Source organism: Trichechus manatus, unplaced genomic scaffold (assembly GCF_000243295.1).
Source record: "Trichechus manatus latirostris isolate Lorelei unplaced genomic scaffold, TriManLat1.0 scaffold00012, whole genome shotgun sequence".
Lineage (NCBI taxonomy): Eukaryota > Metazoa > Chordata > Mammalia > Sirenia > Trichechidae > Trichechus > Trichechus manatus.
The window spans coordinates 31,186,165-31,202,309 of NW_004443948.1; the positions used below are offsets into that span (position 1 = coordinate 31,186,165).

General features: G+C 40.8%; 1 protein-coding gene across 2 annotated transcripts in view; it reads right to left on the reverse strand.

Annotated features, from left to right (window-relative positions):
- Positions 1–8,968: 8,968 nt before the first annotated feature.
- LOC111819582 (glutamate receptor ionotropic, kainate 1-like) overlaps positions 8,969–16,145 on the reverse strand; it is a 17,633-nt gene continuing 10,456 nt past the window's right edge. Inside the window, exons 2-4 of one of the 2 annotated variants that reach the window (XM_023726672.1) lie at positions 14,068–14,181; positions 12,358–12,561; positions 8,969–11,141 (exon numbers count right to left, since the gene is read on the reverse strand). In XM_023726672.1, the coding sequence (XP_023582440.1) occupies positions 10,914–11,141; positions 12,358–12,561; positions 14,068–14,148 (513 nt within the window). In that variant the 5' untranslated portion in view covers positions 14,149–14,181 and the 3' untranslated portion in view covers positions 8,969–10,913. Of the gene's footprint in view, positions 11,142–12,357; positions 12,562–14,067; positions 14,323–16,145 lie in introns of those variants that run through there. The other variant, XM_023726673.1, reaches the window with a different exon arrangement.

Sequence of the window (16,145 nt, forward strand, 5' to 3'; positions counted from 1 at the left end):
AACTCCCTGATGAGAAGCCTTAGGGTTCACCCCCAAACAAACATGTTTAATGTATATCTCAGCTGAACTTTTCGATGCCAATTTATTTTGCAGCTTATTGTCAAAGGAGGAGATATTCCAAACACAACAGCAGCTGTGATTCAGGATTTTCTTAAATGAATGCATTTAATCTTGGAAGTATTTTTCGAGACCATATGCCTGGAATCAAAGCTTCAGAAAATCCACAAAAGAGATGGATATTTTTCTAAGTGTTAAAATATCTCACCCTTGAATTTTACTTCCCCTACCCCTACATTTGGAAGCCCTGATGGTGTGGTGGTTAAGAGCTACAGCTGCTAACCCAAAGTTTGGCAGTTCGAATCCGCCAGGAACTCCTTGGAAACCCTATGGGGCAGTTCTACTCACGGCTGCTATGGTTATCAGTTGAGGGGGATTGTGAAGTTATTGGGAGCTTTAAGAGAAATCCAGTGGGGTTTGTTAGCATGGTGAACAGGTAGAAGTTATAGGTGTTGCCAGCCGCTGGAAGAATCTACGTGAACTTAAACGTCCCAGGATTCAAATTCCACTCCTTTCAAAACTCTGACTTGCGGAACTACGATTTAAAAGAAAAAGACCGACACCTCCCATTATGCAAATTTGTAAACAATCTCTAAGGTCCTTTATCCTTTGCTGCCCACAGGAAAATCTGTATTTATTGCTTGATAGAAGGGTTACGTCAGCTATATACCAAAGGGTTCCGTTTAGGTCATTTTAGTCTCTGTCTTTGGAACTGGCTAGGAAGTCAGTTGCTGTTTTTTTTTTTTTTTAATTTACCTCCTGAGCTTGTTTTTTTCAGCCTACCCTCTGGCCTCATGAGGGAGTTTGCCAGCACAAAAACCTGTCAGCAAACTGTGGGGCGCGTGTGACAAAGGGGGCTGACCGGTGTACCTTGCTGCATGAGCGCTCCAACTCCAAACCAGAAACTATTTAGCAAAGTAAAATTGTTTTCCACCACGTCTGAGTCGGGGTTGCACGGGTGGGGGTTATACCACTCGTAGGGTGTAAACCTGCAGTAGTTAACAGAAACAGTCCGTAAACATCGGGTGAAGACACGTGGCACCACCTGCTGAACAATGCAGAAAACCCCACAATGGTGAAAGCATCAGACCCACACATTAAAGACCACAGTCACAAACTTACGGCTTTGGCAGGCAAAGTGCAAAGGAGCCTTGCGACGTTAGTATTTACCAGGCTTCTTATTTCTAGGCAAAGCCCATTGGCGGCTGGAATTCGACTCCAAGATCTCTGTTTACTGAACGCTTCTGAGTTTTCAGTCATTTCCATTTTACTGAACAACTAGATGGACTGTAAGCAAAGGTTCACCCATCCCGAGAATTGACCCCACCAACTGGTGATGACCGTGACACACACTTGTTGCATAATCAACTATAATGTCGAGATAGCATGTTGCTAGGTGCTGTGAAGACAGAAAGAAGAGGGATTCGCTTCCAGAGGCTTCTATGGACAGATGCTTAGAAGGGGTCTACGCACTCTAGCAATTTCATAGTGGTTCAGGGGAGCTGCAAGCTGAAAACAATTCGTGAGCAAAGAAGGGCTGGATATTTGTGGTACATTGCATATTTTCAGGATTGTGTTTGGAAACAAAATCACAATCCTTGAACGAAGAGACAAAGCTTGCAGTCTCCTGGCCTGTCACATGTCTCATCGGAGAGCTTTTGGGTTATAACTCCCTCTTGATTTCATTTTAATCTAATTGTTCCCAGATCTATGGACTGTGATCCCCCATCATCAACCCTAGTTAGCTAAGGCGTAAGATTTCGACAGGGTCATCATAACTCTAAAAAGTCTCTGGGTGGTGCAAACAATTTATGCTTGGATGGTATCCAAAAACTGGTGGTTTGAACGCACCCAACGCCACCATGGAAGAAAGGCCTGGAGATCTTCCAAAAAGACTACGGCCACAAAGACCTTATGGAGCTAAGTTATACTGTGTAACACATGGGGTCTCTATGAGTTGGAATCAACTTGACAGAAACAGGTTTTTGGTTTGGTTTTGTTTTGATCATAGCTCTACCTACAGAGTGGTGAACCATAGGCAGCAAAACATTCTAGAAAAACTACTCGTAATCTGGGACAATGACCTTGAACAAGTCACTCAGCCTCTTTAGCATCGGTTTCCTTACCCGTGAAGAGGAGAGAATCCAGATATATCTGGGGGTGTGCTTAAAAAAATCTGGGGGACTGAATGAAGTTTTGATTCTTTATTTTCTAAACATCTGCCTGACCTATAATAGCCCAGAGGAAGTCTCTTCTGTGGTTATTTTTTAAGGCTGTCTTGCTAAGGAGCACTTATTTTTCCAAAGAGACATTAGCAGATACTAAGCAAAGTGATCCAGAAATGATTTAAAATGCAGTCGTTCTTAGCACTGGAAGCGTTGCCATTTCCCATTGGGTGCTTTCAGTGCAAGCGGGAATGCTAGAGAAATGTTCCACCACCATAAAGCTGATGAGAACATACGGAATGCTCTCCAGCCACAAGGCTTCAGCAGTAAACAATAGCAGGCTGCTGACACGCTGGGGAGAAGAGAGATTAAGGTGCATACATTATAGCGAAAAGCAGGTCACGCTCTGAATCATGTGCAAGGAACTGGGTAGACAGTGCCTCTTAATGAAAAACCATTCTCTGAAGCCCTGGACTCCGTCTGGAGAGTGTACAGTGTCTCCTCATCAAATCTTAGGGGGACTGGGATATCCGACTCATTACTGTGGCTTCTCCACCACTGCGGGGCGCCCAGTGCAGGCTCCTGTGAAGCTTATGAATATACCTTTAATTGCCAATGCCATGCCAATACATTTTAATTACTGATTCAACAATATAATTAAGTTATGAATTGTCCCAACAATATAATTAAATTGTGAATTTATACCCACTTAGAATCATAGTAGTCTGCTGAGCTGAAGAAATGAATACCAATATTAATGAACCCACTGACTGAAACAGTATGCAGAGTAAAGATGCTGTTCCTTAAACAATATCACCGTCACTTGTACAATAATTTAAAAATATTAATTGCAATACATCGGGTTGTCTGTGCATTCAAGAGAAAGATTTTTTCCAAGCAGACCATAAAACCTGGCAACCCTGATACTCTAGTATGTCTCCCCCAGATATGCTCCGCTCAATGAGCTCAGCATGTCTCTCTTCGGAATGCTACCTTTAACTTGTTTCAGGGTTTCATACTTTGCACTTGTAAGTGAGCAATTAATCTCCTTTCCTACGTCAAGAAGGAAAGCTGTCTAAATAGCAGCGTGCTTCTGCCTGCTTTGCGGAGGTATTTTAGGTTCTTTCTCTCTGGGAATTTGAGTGACTTGAGAAGAGTGTGACGTGAGGAATATTAAGTGACAACAGGATGCTCTGCTGGAAGACACTGGATTTTTATAATGCCATAGGCCCACCTGTTGTGTGGGTGGAGATATTTCAGTTTGAAGTTCCTAACACCTGCTACAAGACAGCCAGTGCAATGGCAGCATCTCCATCAGGAGGTCTGGGGAAAAGATTAATAACCTGCACCAGGGATAGCCTGAAACGTCCACCCTCAAATGAGCCTCAAGAAATCAATACTGATCTTTGGTAAAACAGCAGAGAAAGGGACAGATATGCCTAGAATTTAAGTCAAAACTTGCATAGAGAAGAGAAGGATTCTGTTGAAACGTGAAGGTTCATTTTGGGTTTATGTTAATATATGCCAGGCTTGTACTTGAATGGGAGATATAAAAAGATCTTCATACTAAAAATCTTTAATTAAGGGACTTGTTTTTTTTTTTGGTGTGGCTGAGAATGGACATTGGGCTGCATTAAGAATTGGGAAACCCTTCATTTTTTAAAGAAGAAAGCTCTATTTGAACTCGTAATATAACCATGGGTTTTGTAGTGTATTTGGAGTTCACTTTCAAAGGCTTTCTTGGTTATCATTATTATTATTATTTTTGCCAAATGCCAACTTAAAAATAGGTTTAGTTTTAAGAAGACAAACATAAATGATATAATATAAGCAGACATTATATTTGGATATTTGGTCTACTTAAATTGAGGGTACAGGATGAATATAATTCCTTGGGGTTATGTATTTCTCTAGGCTTGTGAGAATGGTGCAGAACTGGGCAGTGTTTCATTCTGTTGTACTCATAGGGTTGCTATGAGTCGCAACCGACACAATGACACCTAACAACAACAACATATACTTCTCAAGGAGTAATTAGAAAAAAAGTCAACCACAAAAACGAAAACACTAACACCCGCACTTGCTGCAAGTCATAGTCACTAAACTTTTTGTATAATTTTCTTTAGTTGGTCCCTTTGATGTCTACCACTTTATAAATTCAATTCAGTTTAGCAAATGATTCTTAAGTATCTATCCTGTGAGGGCATTAATCTAGATATAGAGACAGTCTTTATTTTCCCTTTTTAAAAGAAACATAAAAAGGACATACATAACTTCAAAAGTCTCTTCAAAGCTAAAGATGATTGTGAGATATACTGTTTTCCTTTTCGCTTCACTAACTTTGAATGCCACCACTCATCTGTCAGTTTGTCATACTGTGGGGGCTTGTGTGTTGCTGTGATGCTGGAAGCTATGCCACCAGTATTTCAAATACCAGCAGGGACACCCACGGTGGACAGGTCTTAGCAGAGCTTCCAGACTAAGACAGACTAGGAAAAAGGAGCTGGTGATCTACTTCTGAGAAAATTAGCCAGTGAAAACCTTATGAAGAGCAGTGGAACATTGTCTGATATAGTGTCAGAAGATGAGCCCCTCAGATTGGAAGATACTCAAAATACAACTGGGGAAGAGCTGCCTCCTCAAAGTAGAGTTGACCTTAATGACGTGAATGGAGTAAAACTTTCAAGACCTTCATTTGCTGATGTGGCATGACTTAAAATGAGAAGAAACAACTGTAAACATCCACTTGTAATCAGAATGCGAAATGAATGAAGTAAAATTGGAAGTCGTAAAAAATGAAAAGGAGTGCTTGAAGATTGATATTCTAGGCATTAGTGAGCTGAAATGGACTGGTATTAGCCATTTTGAATTGGACATTCATATTGTCTACTATGCTGGAAATGGCAAATTGAAGAGGAACTGCATGGCATTCATTGTAAAAAAGAACATTTCAAGATCTATCCTGAAGTACAACACTGTCAGTGATAGTATAATATCCATACACCTACAAGGAAGACTGTTAATATGACTATTATTCAAGTTTACACACCAATCACTAATGCCAAAAATGAAGAAATTAAAGATTTTTATGAGCTGCTGCAGTCTGAAATTGATCAAACATGCAGTCAAGATGCATTGATAATTATCAGTGATTAGAATGTGAAAATTGGAAGCAGAGAAGAAAGATCAGTAGTTGGAAAATCTAGCCTTGGTAATAGAAACCATATTGGGGATTGTATGATAGAATTTTACAAGACCAGTGACCTATTTATTGGAAATACTTTTTTTTCAACAGCATAATCGATGACTGTACATGTGGACCTCACCAGATGGAATACACAGGAATCAAATTGACTACATCTGTGGAAAGAGACGATGGAGAAGCTCAACATCATCTGTCAGAACAAGACTAGGGGATGACTGCAGAAAATACCATCAGTTGCTCATATGCAAGTTCAAGTTGAAGCTGAAGAAAAAACAAGTCCACAAGAGCCAAAGTACTACCTTGAGTATATCCCGCCTGAATTTAGAGACCATCTCAAGAACAGATTTGAGAGACTGAACACTAACAATCAAAGACAAGATGAGTGGTGGGATGATATCAAGGACATTATACATGAAGAAAGAAATATCATTAAAAAAACAGGAAAGAAAACACCAAAATGGATGTCAGAGGAGACTCTGAAACTTGCTCTTGCATGTCAAGTAGCTACAGCAAACGGAAGAAATGATGAAGTAAAAGAGCTGAACAGAAGATTTCAAAGGGCAGCTTGAGAAGACAAAGTAAAATAATGAAATGTGCAAAGACCTGGAGTTAGAAAACTAAAAGGGAAGAACACACTCATCATTTCTCAAGCTGAAAGAACTGAAGAAAAATTTCAATCTGCAAGTTGCAGTATTGAAGGATTCTGTGGGAAAAATATTGAACAATGCAGGAAGCATCAAAAGAAGATGGAAGGAATTCACAGAGTCACTGTATCAAAAAGAATTGGTCAACGTTCAGCCATTTCAGGAGATAGCATATAATCAAGAACTAATGGTACTAAAGGAAAAAGTCCAAGCCGCACTGAAGGCATTGGTGAATAACAAAGTTCCAGGAATTGTTGGAATATCAACTGAGATGTTACAACAAATGGAAGCAACTCTAGAAGCGCTCACTCATCTATGCCAGGAAATTTGGCAGACAGCTACCTGGCCAACTGGCTGGAAGAGATCCATATTTGTGCCCATTCCAAAGAAAGGTGATCCAACAGAATGCAGAAATTATAGGACAATATCATTAATATCACACACAAGTAAAATTATGCTGAAAATCGTTCAAAAGTGGTTGCAGCAGTACATTGACAGGGAACTTCTAGAAATTCAAGCCAGATTCAGAAGAGGACGTATAATCAGGGATATTATTGCTGATGTCAGATGGATCCTGGCTGAAAGCAGAGAATACCAGAAAGATGTTTAAAACAAACAAACAAACAAACAAACCCGTTGCCGTTGAGTTGATTCCAACTCATAGTGACCCTATAGGACAGAGTAGAACTGCCCCATACGGTTTCCAAGGAGTGCTTGGTGGATTTGAACTGTCGACCTTTTGGTTAGCAGCCACTACTGCACCAGGGTTTCCAGAAAGATGTTTAGCTGTGTTTTATTGAGTATGCAAAGGCATTTGACTGTGTGGATCATAACAAAGTACGGATAACATTGGGAAGAATGGGAATTTCAGAACACTTAACGGTGCTTATGAGGAACCTGTACCTAGACCAAGAGGCAGTCATTTGAACAGAGCTGTGTGGTTTAAAGTCAGGAAAAGTGTGCATCAGGATTGTATCCTTTCACCATGCTTATTTAATCTGTATGTTGAGCAAATAATTCGAGAAGCTGGGCTATTTGAAGAAGAACAGGGCATCAGGATTGGGGGAAGACTAGTAACAACCTATGATATGCAGATGATACAACCTTGCTTGCTTGCTGAAAGTGAAGAGGACTTGAAGTGCTTACTGACGAAGATCAAAGACTAAAGCCTTCAGTATGGATTACACTTCAACATAAAGAAAACAAAAATCCTCACAACTGGACCAATAAACAACATCATGATAAATGGAGAAAAGATTGACGTCAAGGACTTCATTTTACTTGGATCTACAGTCAACACGCATGGAAGCAGCAGTCAAGAAATCAACAGACGTACTGTATTGCAATTCTGGTGGAGAAGACCTCTTAAAAGTATTAAAAAGCAAAGATGTCACTTTGAGAACTAAGGTGCGCCTGACCCAAGTCATGGTATTTTTGATTGCCTCACATGCATGGGAAAGCAGGACAATGAATAAGTAAGACTTAAAAAGAATTGACGCTTTTAAATTATGGTGTTGGTGAAGAATATTGAATATACCATGGACTGCCAGAAGAATCAACAAATCTCTTTGGGAAGAAGTACAGCCAGAATGTTCCTTCAAAGCAAGGATAGTGAGACTTCATCTCATGTACTTTGGACATGTTATCAGAAGGGATCAGTCCCTGGAGAAGGACATCGTGCTTGGTAAAGTAGAGGGTCAGTGAAAAAGAGGAAGAACCTCAAAGAGATGGATTGACACCGTGGCTGCAACCATGGGCTCAAGCATAATGATGATTGTGAGGGTAGTACATAGGGTCGCTATGAGTAGGAACCTACTGAACAGCACCTAACAACGAGCTGCAATATTGAAGGATTCCATGCACAAAATACTGAACGATGCAGGAAGCATCAAAAGAGCATGGAAGGAATACACAGAGTCACTGTACTCAAAATAATTGGTTGACATTCAACATTTCAGGAGGTAACACATGATCAGGAACTGATAGTATTGAAGGAAAAAGTTCAAGCTGCACTGAAGGCATTAGCAAAAACAAGCCTCCTGGAAGACAGAATACCAATTAAGATGTTTCACCAAGAGGATACAATACTGGAAACGCTCACTTAAAGATACAGAGAAGATGAATGCAGCTGAGAATTTTGTCCTACTCCCTGTGCACTGCAGGGAGTTACTTTCTATATTTCGATAGTTTCTTTCACCACTATGTTTGCAAGTTTGTATTTAATGCATAGTATCTAGCCCTCCACTCCCCCGAGACCCAGAGTGAGAGGGATGCAGTGAGAGGAGGCAAGGAGAATAAGCTAAATAAGGAAGGTCTGGTTTATTGGAGTCCTAATGGTGCAATGGTTAAGAGCTTGGCTGCTAACCAAAAAGACGGCGTTCGAATCCACCAGCTGCTCCTTGGAAACACCATGGGGCAGTTCTACTCTGTCCTGTAGGATTGCTATGAGTCAGAATTGACTCGAGGGCGTTGGGTATAGGTTTGGGTTGATTTATAAATGGTACTGTCAATGAATTGGAGTACTAAGTGAATAATATTGATTGGGGGAGGACCTGCTATCGTGATGGAAATAGAATGTGTGAAGTCAGAAAATACAAGGGTCTCGGTCACCTAGAATTTATGGAGGAACAGACAAAATAAGGACTGAATATTACACTATGGTAAGGTATTCTGATGACAAAAACAAGTGTAAAGGGGTACTTTGAGTCTGTTTTGCTTGTGAAAACGTCTGGATGCCACAGGTATGTTTTTTTCTCCCACTGTCTTCGGTCACGGAGCCCTGGTGGTACAGTAGTTAAGAGCTCAGTTGCTAACCAAAAAGGTCGGCAGCTCAAATCCACCAACTGCTCCTTGGAAACCGTATGGGGCAGTTCTACTCTGTCCTATAGAGTAGCTATGAGTGGGAATTGATTTGACGACAACGGGGTTGTTTTTTCTTTTGGTCAAGTTCGCATAATCAATAATGTGCTTGCTCATCACCATTGTCTTGCCTGTTGTACTGATCGGCACCGTTGCCTAGATAGAATCACAAGTGGGAGGATATGGAAGCTCACTCTTCTGTCAACCTCTGCTGCTTGGGTTGGTCTACTAGTCTTCATATCACCCAATAGGTGTGGGTCTTCCCAGAGCACAGAAATGGAGCAACAGGTCAATGCCAGATGTCTTATTCTTTACAGCATCTGTCACCTTAGGGTAGTCATTTGTTAAATGGCCTGTAGGTGGGTATTAACTTCCCCCAGGAGTCTGAAATGAGAAATGAACCTCCAAAGGTGAGCACTTCATTTTTAAAAATTTGATACTCAAAGTAACATCACCTTTAATTAGATAGAACGTGGTTTCTCAGCCTTGGCACTATTAACATTTTGAGCCTGATAATTCTTTGTTGTAGGGGACTGTCCTGTGCATTATAGGGTATTTGGCAGCGTCCTGAACTCTACCTACTTGATACCAGCAGCACACCCGGTCACCAAGTTGTGACAACCAAAATTATCTGCAGACATTGCCAGATGTCCCATGGGGTGGCTTAATCTCTCCCGACTGAGAACCACTCACTTAGAGTATTAAAGTATTGATAATATTGCTATTTTACTTTCTGAGTTAAGGTGCATGGAAAGAGAGCTTTGGTTACTATTTAAATGTAGTTTAATGTTTACCCAAAATTTGGGAAACCATCTGGGATTTGGTAATGGTATAATTTATTATGTATATAAAATTGCAAAACCGTTCTCATTGGATGCATAAATATTCACATGTGAGAGCACACATTTATTCATTTTGACTACATCTGCCTTGTGGATCTTTAGGACCTTTCCAGACTGGGTTATTTTTCTAAGCTTTCTGTACAATTACACCAGGGAAAATGCTACCTGGCGTTAATCAAAACCAGACAGTGGACCATGACAAACAGCTAGCATGAAGAAATATGTCTTTTAGAAATTCCTGGAGGGAAAACAAAAATTGATTCGAGAAAAAGTTCACTGGGTTTTGTTAAAAGGTGAAAAAGAGGAAGAACAAGTAGGGGCAGACAAAAGCAATTATTTTTTACATGGTTTATCTAGGGATAGCAAATGTTTAAGCCCACAGAAAGATAAAGTAGCTATGTTTCAAATTCAGCATCAAGGTATTTCGAAAACATGATGTACTGCAAGGTATAAAAATCCTCTGAAGACTGCATAGAGCAGAATGGTTAAATATAGAATTAAATCTCAACAGATTAAACCTAAACTGAATCATCTTGATGGTGCCATAAAGATTTTATGCCTCTAGAGTCTGTATGTGAGTGATCTATCCTTTTCTAGTTATTTCTAGAATTCTCTTACTCATTCTCAAATGTTTTTTAAAAATAAACTTCATAAACTTCTCAAAAACATTTGTCTTTATTCCTGAGGATTTCTCAATCTTGTTTGATTCCAGTGTTTCTTATTTGCTACAATAATTCTTAGCTGACTTTTCTCTTAGATTTGTGTGACCAAATATTCCAGCGATCTGGACATCATTTTATTTATTCCTATTGAAACATTTTACATTTATTAGTTGAGGCACTATTTTTGTTGTCATATGACTGAAGGAAAATGGGCAAATGATCCTTTTATATTTCTTGAAGTACTGAAAGAAAGAAATTCATACAAAATTATTGCTTTACTCTCTTTTTAAAGTACCTTTATAAATAATTAGAAAATACTCGCTTACACTGTGGCTTTAATGTGGGAAACTATGACAAAATAGAACTAGACAAAATGAAAATAGCACTTTGAAGTTCTTAATCTTGGTCTCCCTGTAGAACCCACTGGTAAATCTGAGACCGGCCCAGACCTGTGGCAGGAAGTTCAGTAGTCCTTGAACTTACCTTGCGATCACAAAGAGCACACAACTGACCCCCAGGCAGGCCAAGAGCACATACATCCAAATGTCAGGAGACAAGGGGTTGAGGAAGGAGAAGACGCCCGGATTGGTACCATTGGGCTTCCGGTAGAGAATGCTGATGCCCAGGGTCATGAAGGGCTTAGAGAAGTCAATGACTTTCTCCCGCACATAGGTAATCGTAAGAGGAGCCACGGCCAGGTCGGCTCTCTGCAAAAGCAAGCCAGAAATGATTACCTTAGTAGTCTAGCTTCTCTGCAAATGTCTGGACTTTTCCTGGGCACTGGTGATCCCTATTCTCAACTCCTAAGGCTTCTCAGTCTTTGGGGAGCGCAAATGATGAAGCACTTGACTACTAAACAAAACGTTGGCTATTCAAACTCACCCAGAGGTGCCTGGAAGACAGGCCTGGCAATCTGCTTCAGAAAGGTCACACCTTGAAAACCCTGCAGAGCAGTTATACTCTGCACACGTGGGGTCGCCATGAGTCAGAATCGACTCAATGGCAACTAATAGCAATGCTTCTCACGCAAGCAGTTCTTGTGATGATTGGCTTTGATATAAAAAGAGTGGATTTATACAGTTATGTTTTATTAATTCAATATTTACTAGCATAGAGAAATCAGAAGGTATAAACGTGTGTGCGTAAATGCACGCGCACACACACACACATACATACATATACACGAAACTAAGAAATCCCCGCAGGGTTTTTTTAAGAAGGGCATGTGAGAAAAGCAAGGTATTAGCAGCTTGGTCATAATAGCTGGCAAGATGAGATTTCACTCTGAGCTGAGAACTTTAGGAATTCTTTACCTAATTTAAGAATCACTCAGGCTTATTCTTCAGTATAATGGATGGACTCACCCTTTTATCCTCTCTTGCCCTTCCAAGGAAGCAAACTCCATTTCTAGGTGTTCCCTCCTACATTTTAATCCTTTTTGTGATTCAAAGCACCACCCATCTGTCAGTTGGTCCTACTGTGGTGGCTTGCGTGTTACTATGATGCTGGAAGCTACACCACCAGTATTTCAAATATCAGCACGTCACGCATGGTGGACAGGTTACAGCAGAGCTTCTAGACTAAGACAGTCTAGGAAGAAAGGCCTGGTGATCTACCGCCAAAAATTAGCCAGCGAAAACTCTATGGATCAAAACAGTATATTATCTGATATGGTGCTGGAAGATGAGCTTCCTAGGTTGGAGAACACTCAAAATACACAATGGCCTCAACAATGGACTCAAGGATGCCAGCGATTGTGAGGATGGCACAGGACTGGGCAGTGTTTTGTTCTGTTGTACACGGAGATACCAGGAGTCTGACACTGACTGACCCAGTTTTTCTCTTTCGTCTTTCTTCCTCTTATTATGCATTTATTTTTCCAGACAAATGTGACCCTTATTTAGGAGACGCAGTTTTGCTTACGTGATCTATGAGTTCCTTAACCATCCCATTCCATTCTCCTTTGTCATTCTGGGCTCCATATTTGCCATCAGGGACTAGCTTGACATCGTAAATGAAACCCAGGATGTTTGACAATTCCTTCAACAGATCCAGGCAATATCCTTCAAATCTGTCATTTCCATATAGGGGCTTATCAGACTTCCTGTACATCACATAGGGCTCTTCCTATATAAAACAAACCAAATATGAAAATACTATTATAATGAAAGGCAGAATTTACTGTGGCAAGCTCCACTAGCAGCTTGAAGATATAAAATATTTAAAAATGATTTTTTAAGATTTGAGAGGATTGAACTCAGTTGCTCACTTCCCTGCCTTTGCCTTGCTCATCTTCTCTCCACCCTGTGCAAATACAGACACTTGGGGGATGGCTTTTCCTTTCTCTCCCACCTGCCTCTTTAGATGGGAGCTTTTTCCTCCAATGTGGGGGCCGTGCTGGGAGAGAATGGTGTGATGAGGGTGCACGGATGTTTCCGCTTTGGGTCTGAGAAGGGGGTGGGGCAAAGGCAGCGTTGGCTAGACTTCCTCTGGGTGACCTAGCCTACCTCCTGGTTTTAGTCTAAGAACCTCACCTACTTACAAAAGGGAAATCTATATTAACAATTAGATTTTCTCCTTCCTCAAATGTGCTGTCTACTGAATGATCCATTGCCTCATCTCCCAGCTATATTTCATCTCATCTTAACCATTCACTTCTCTCTGTATGTTTTGGCTGATTTCTTTTAGGGAATCTTATTCCAGTGACCATTTCTGTGTCTTCTCTTATGAATCTCACTTTCTTATTTGAAATTACCTCAAATCTCACATCTGGCAATTCTCTGCGTATGTGCTTACATAATAAATCCCCTCGTGTATGAATAGTGGACATTTCTCATTTACCACCATGATCTGTGGACACCCTAGGTAGTGCAAACAATGAACACAGTCAGATGCTAACCGAAAGCTTGGAAGTTCAAGTCTGCCCAGAGTCACCTTGGAAGAAAGGTCCGGAGGTCTACTTCCAAAAAATCAGCCTCGACAATCCCACGGAGCACAGTTCTGCTCCAGAACCCACGGGGTCACCATGAAGCAGAATCGACTTGACAGCAACTGCTTTGGTTTTTAGGTTTACCATGATCTATGATGTTATTAATTCTTATCTTGCCTAAGTGAAAGACGATTTTATTTTATAAAGTTATAATAGTTACTATACTACTGATGAGTCTCTGGGGGGTGCAAACAGTTAAGAACCCAAATACTAGCCAAAAGATTGGCGGTTCGAACTCACCCAGAAGTGCCTTGGAAGGCACGGGGTCATCATGAGTCAGAATCGACTCAACAGCAATTTAAAAAAAAAAATTTAATATATATATACATACAGGTATGTATGTATATGGAGCCCTGGTGGCACAGTGGTTAAGAATTTGGCTGCTAACCAAGAGGTCGGCAGTTCGAATCCACCAGCTGCTCCTTGGAAACCCTATGGGGCAGTTCTACTCTGTCCTATAGGGTCACTATGAGTCAGAATTGACTTGACAGCAGTGGGTTTGATTTTTTCTTTTTTATATGTATATACAATAATTAACAAAGGACATTTGCAGGCAGAGTTGTTGGCATGAAAGAAACCATCAGGAATTCTTCAGTGCCTACGGTAGGAATCTAGACTGTAGGAATTCCATGCAGCCCACTTACCAGAATGGTGGTGACGATCAGCGTTCGGTTGGCCAGTGAATCGGTGATATTGTTGGACCTGTCTCTGTTGCCGTCTGTCATGTTAAGCCCACTATTGGAGTTCCAAATTCCAATCTACACAGAACACAGTACATCAGAGCCTGCTGGTTACCAGTGACAGTGCTTATGAGAAAGGGAGACGCCTTCTACACCATGAAGGGGCATAGAAGCTCACAGTCTGGGAAGAGGACACCAGGACACCACGGTGGAAGCTACTAAATGTGGGAAACAATGGAGGGATGAGCATATCGATGGATGTGGAAAATCTGTGCTATTCATTGCGGGATGGGGTGAGGCGAGGCATGGAAGAAGTCTTCGCTTTTAATTTCTTAAGCTCATTTTTCTTAATTGAATATCAGATTTTTTTTCATCAATGTGTAAATTTCGAATGCCTACTCAGTACCAGGAGCTGTTCTAGGCACTGGGGGACATAGTAGTAAACAAGCAGACCAAAGTTCCTGCCCTTGAAGAGCTTACATTCTACTGAACCTTACGATGTCAAAGTGACAGCATCAGTGTCTCTACAGCTTATAAAGAAGGAGATGACAGGAGAGGGTGGATGGTGGAGAGATTGGTTATCTAAAAGGGAATCATGAAAGGAAGAAGAGTGATGAGCAGTAGACTAAGTTCTGGGTGTGTCTACATTGGGGAGCCAATGCTGGGTGAAAGATGGCTCTCGTGGACCCCAGTAGGACTCTGTTTATATCCATCATGGTACCCAGCATCCTCTGTTGTCATCTGTTTACCTGTCTTGTCTGTCCCCTTGGCATGAGCTTTTCACGGGGACTTCATTCTTCTTTTATTGGCCATTGAGCTCTCTATCACAGACCCAACCATGGTGATTGGCATTCAATGAAGTCCATTGGTCTTTTAAAAAATAATGACCCACAATTTTCTCCAGTGGCCAACTCACTCCTGAGTTATTTGTCCTGGTAGAAGAATATTGATTTGTTTAGCTTCTGGAGGAGCCCAGGAGAAGGGCCTTAGAGAATGGTGCTATTTTTCTGATGCATTCCTGTAGGTATTTACTACCAGCTTGATCAGATGGAATGCAGGTGTGCTTCAGAGCTAGGCGGACCTCATTGCTGTGTGCCCTTGGACAAGACGCTAACCTTTCTGAAGTTTGGTTCTTTAACTGTAAAGTGCATTGTCCGGATATTAAGAAGAACAAATGAGATGATATATGTGAAGGTATTTGTATGTGTTAAGAGCTACACAAATGTGCAGTAATAATAAAAAACATTCATTTGACTGCCCCAGTAAAATGTATTCTTCAAACTTGCCTGGTTGTAAAGGAACTTGGAATTATCAAATATTTTTTTTCTTTTTTTTTAATTCAGAAGCTGATAAAGTAAAGGAGCTACTAAACACGGGGCAGTTTAGCGACACTAACCTTGGTGGTGCAACGGTTAAGAGCTCAGTTGCTAACTGGAAGGTTGACAGTTCAAACCCAACCAGCGGCTCCACGGGAGAAAAGACCTGGTTATCTGCTCGCATAAAGATTACTCAAAACCCATTGCCACTGAATCAATTCTGACTCATAGTGACCCTATAGGGTTTCCAAGGCTGTAAATCTTTACAGAAGCAGACTGCCGCATCTTTCTGCCACAGAGTGGCTGGTGGGTTCTAACTGCCAACCTTTTGGTTAGCACCAGAGCACTTTAACCACAGCACCAGCAGGGCTCCTTCTTGTAAATAATACAGCCTAGAAGATCCTGTGGGGCAGTTCTACTCTGTCACATGGGGTCCTATGAGTTAGAATGGACTTGATGGCACCCCAGAACAACAACCTTCGGACATATTTTTCGTGTGTTGTTCACAGTTTCTTTGTTCTCCTCAATTTTCTGTGCTGAGTCGTTTTTCTTCATGTATTTTATTTCATCTTTTTCTTTGTTGTAGATTTTTTGTTTGCTGGGTCTTTATGTTTTTCTACTTTTTTATTTTGATTTGTAGGATTGTTAGATTACTTTGTGGTTACCTTAATATTTACCCCTAATTTTCTAAGTTTATGCCAGTCTTTTACAACTTTATATCGCCTT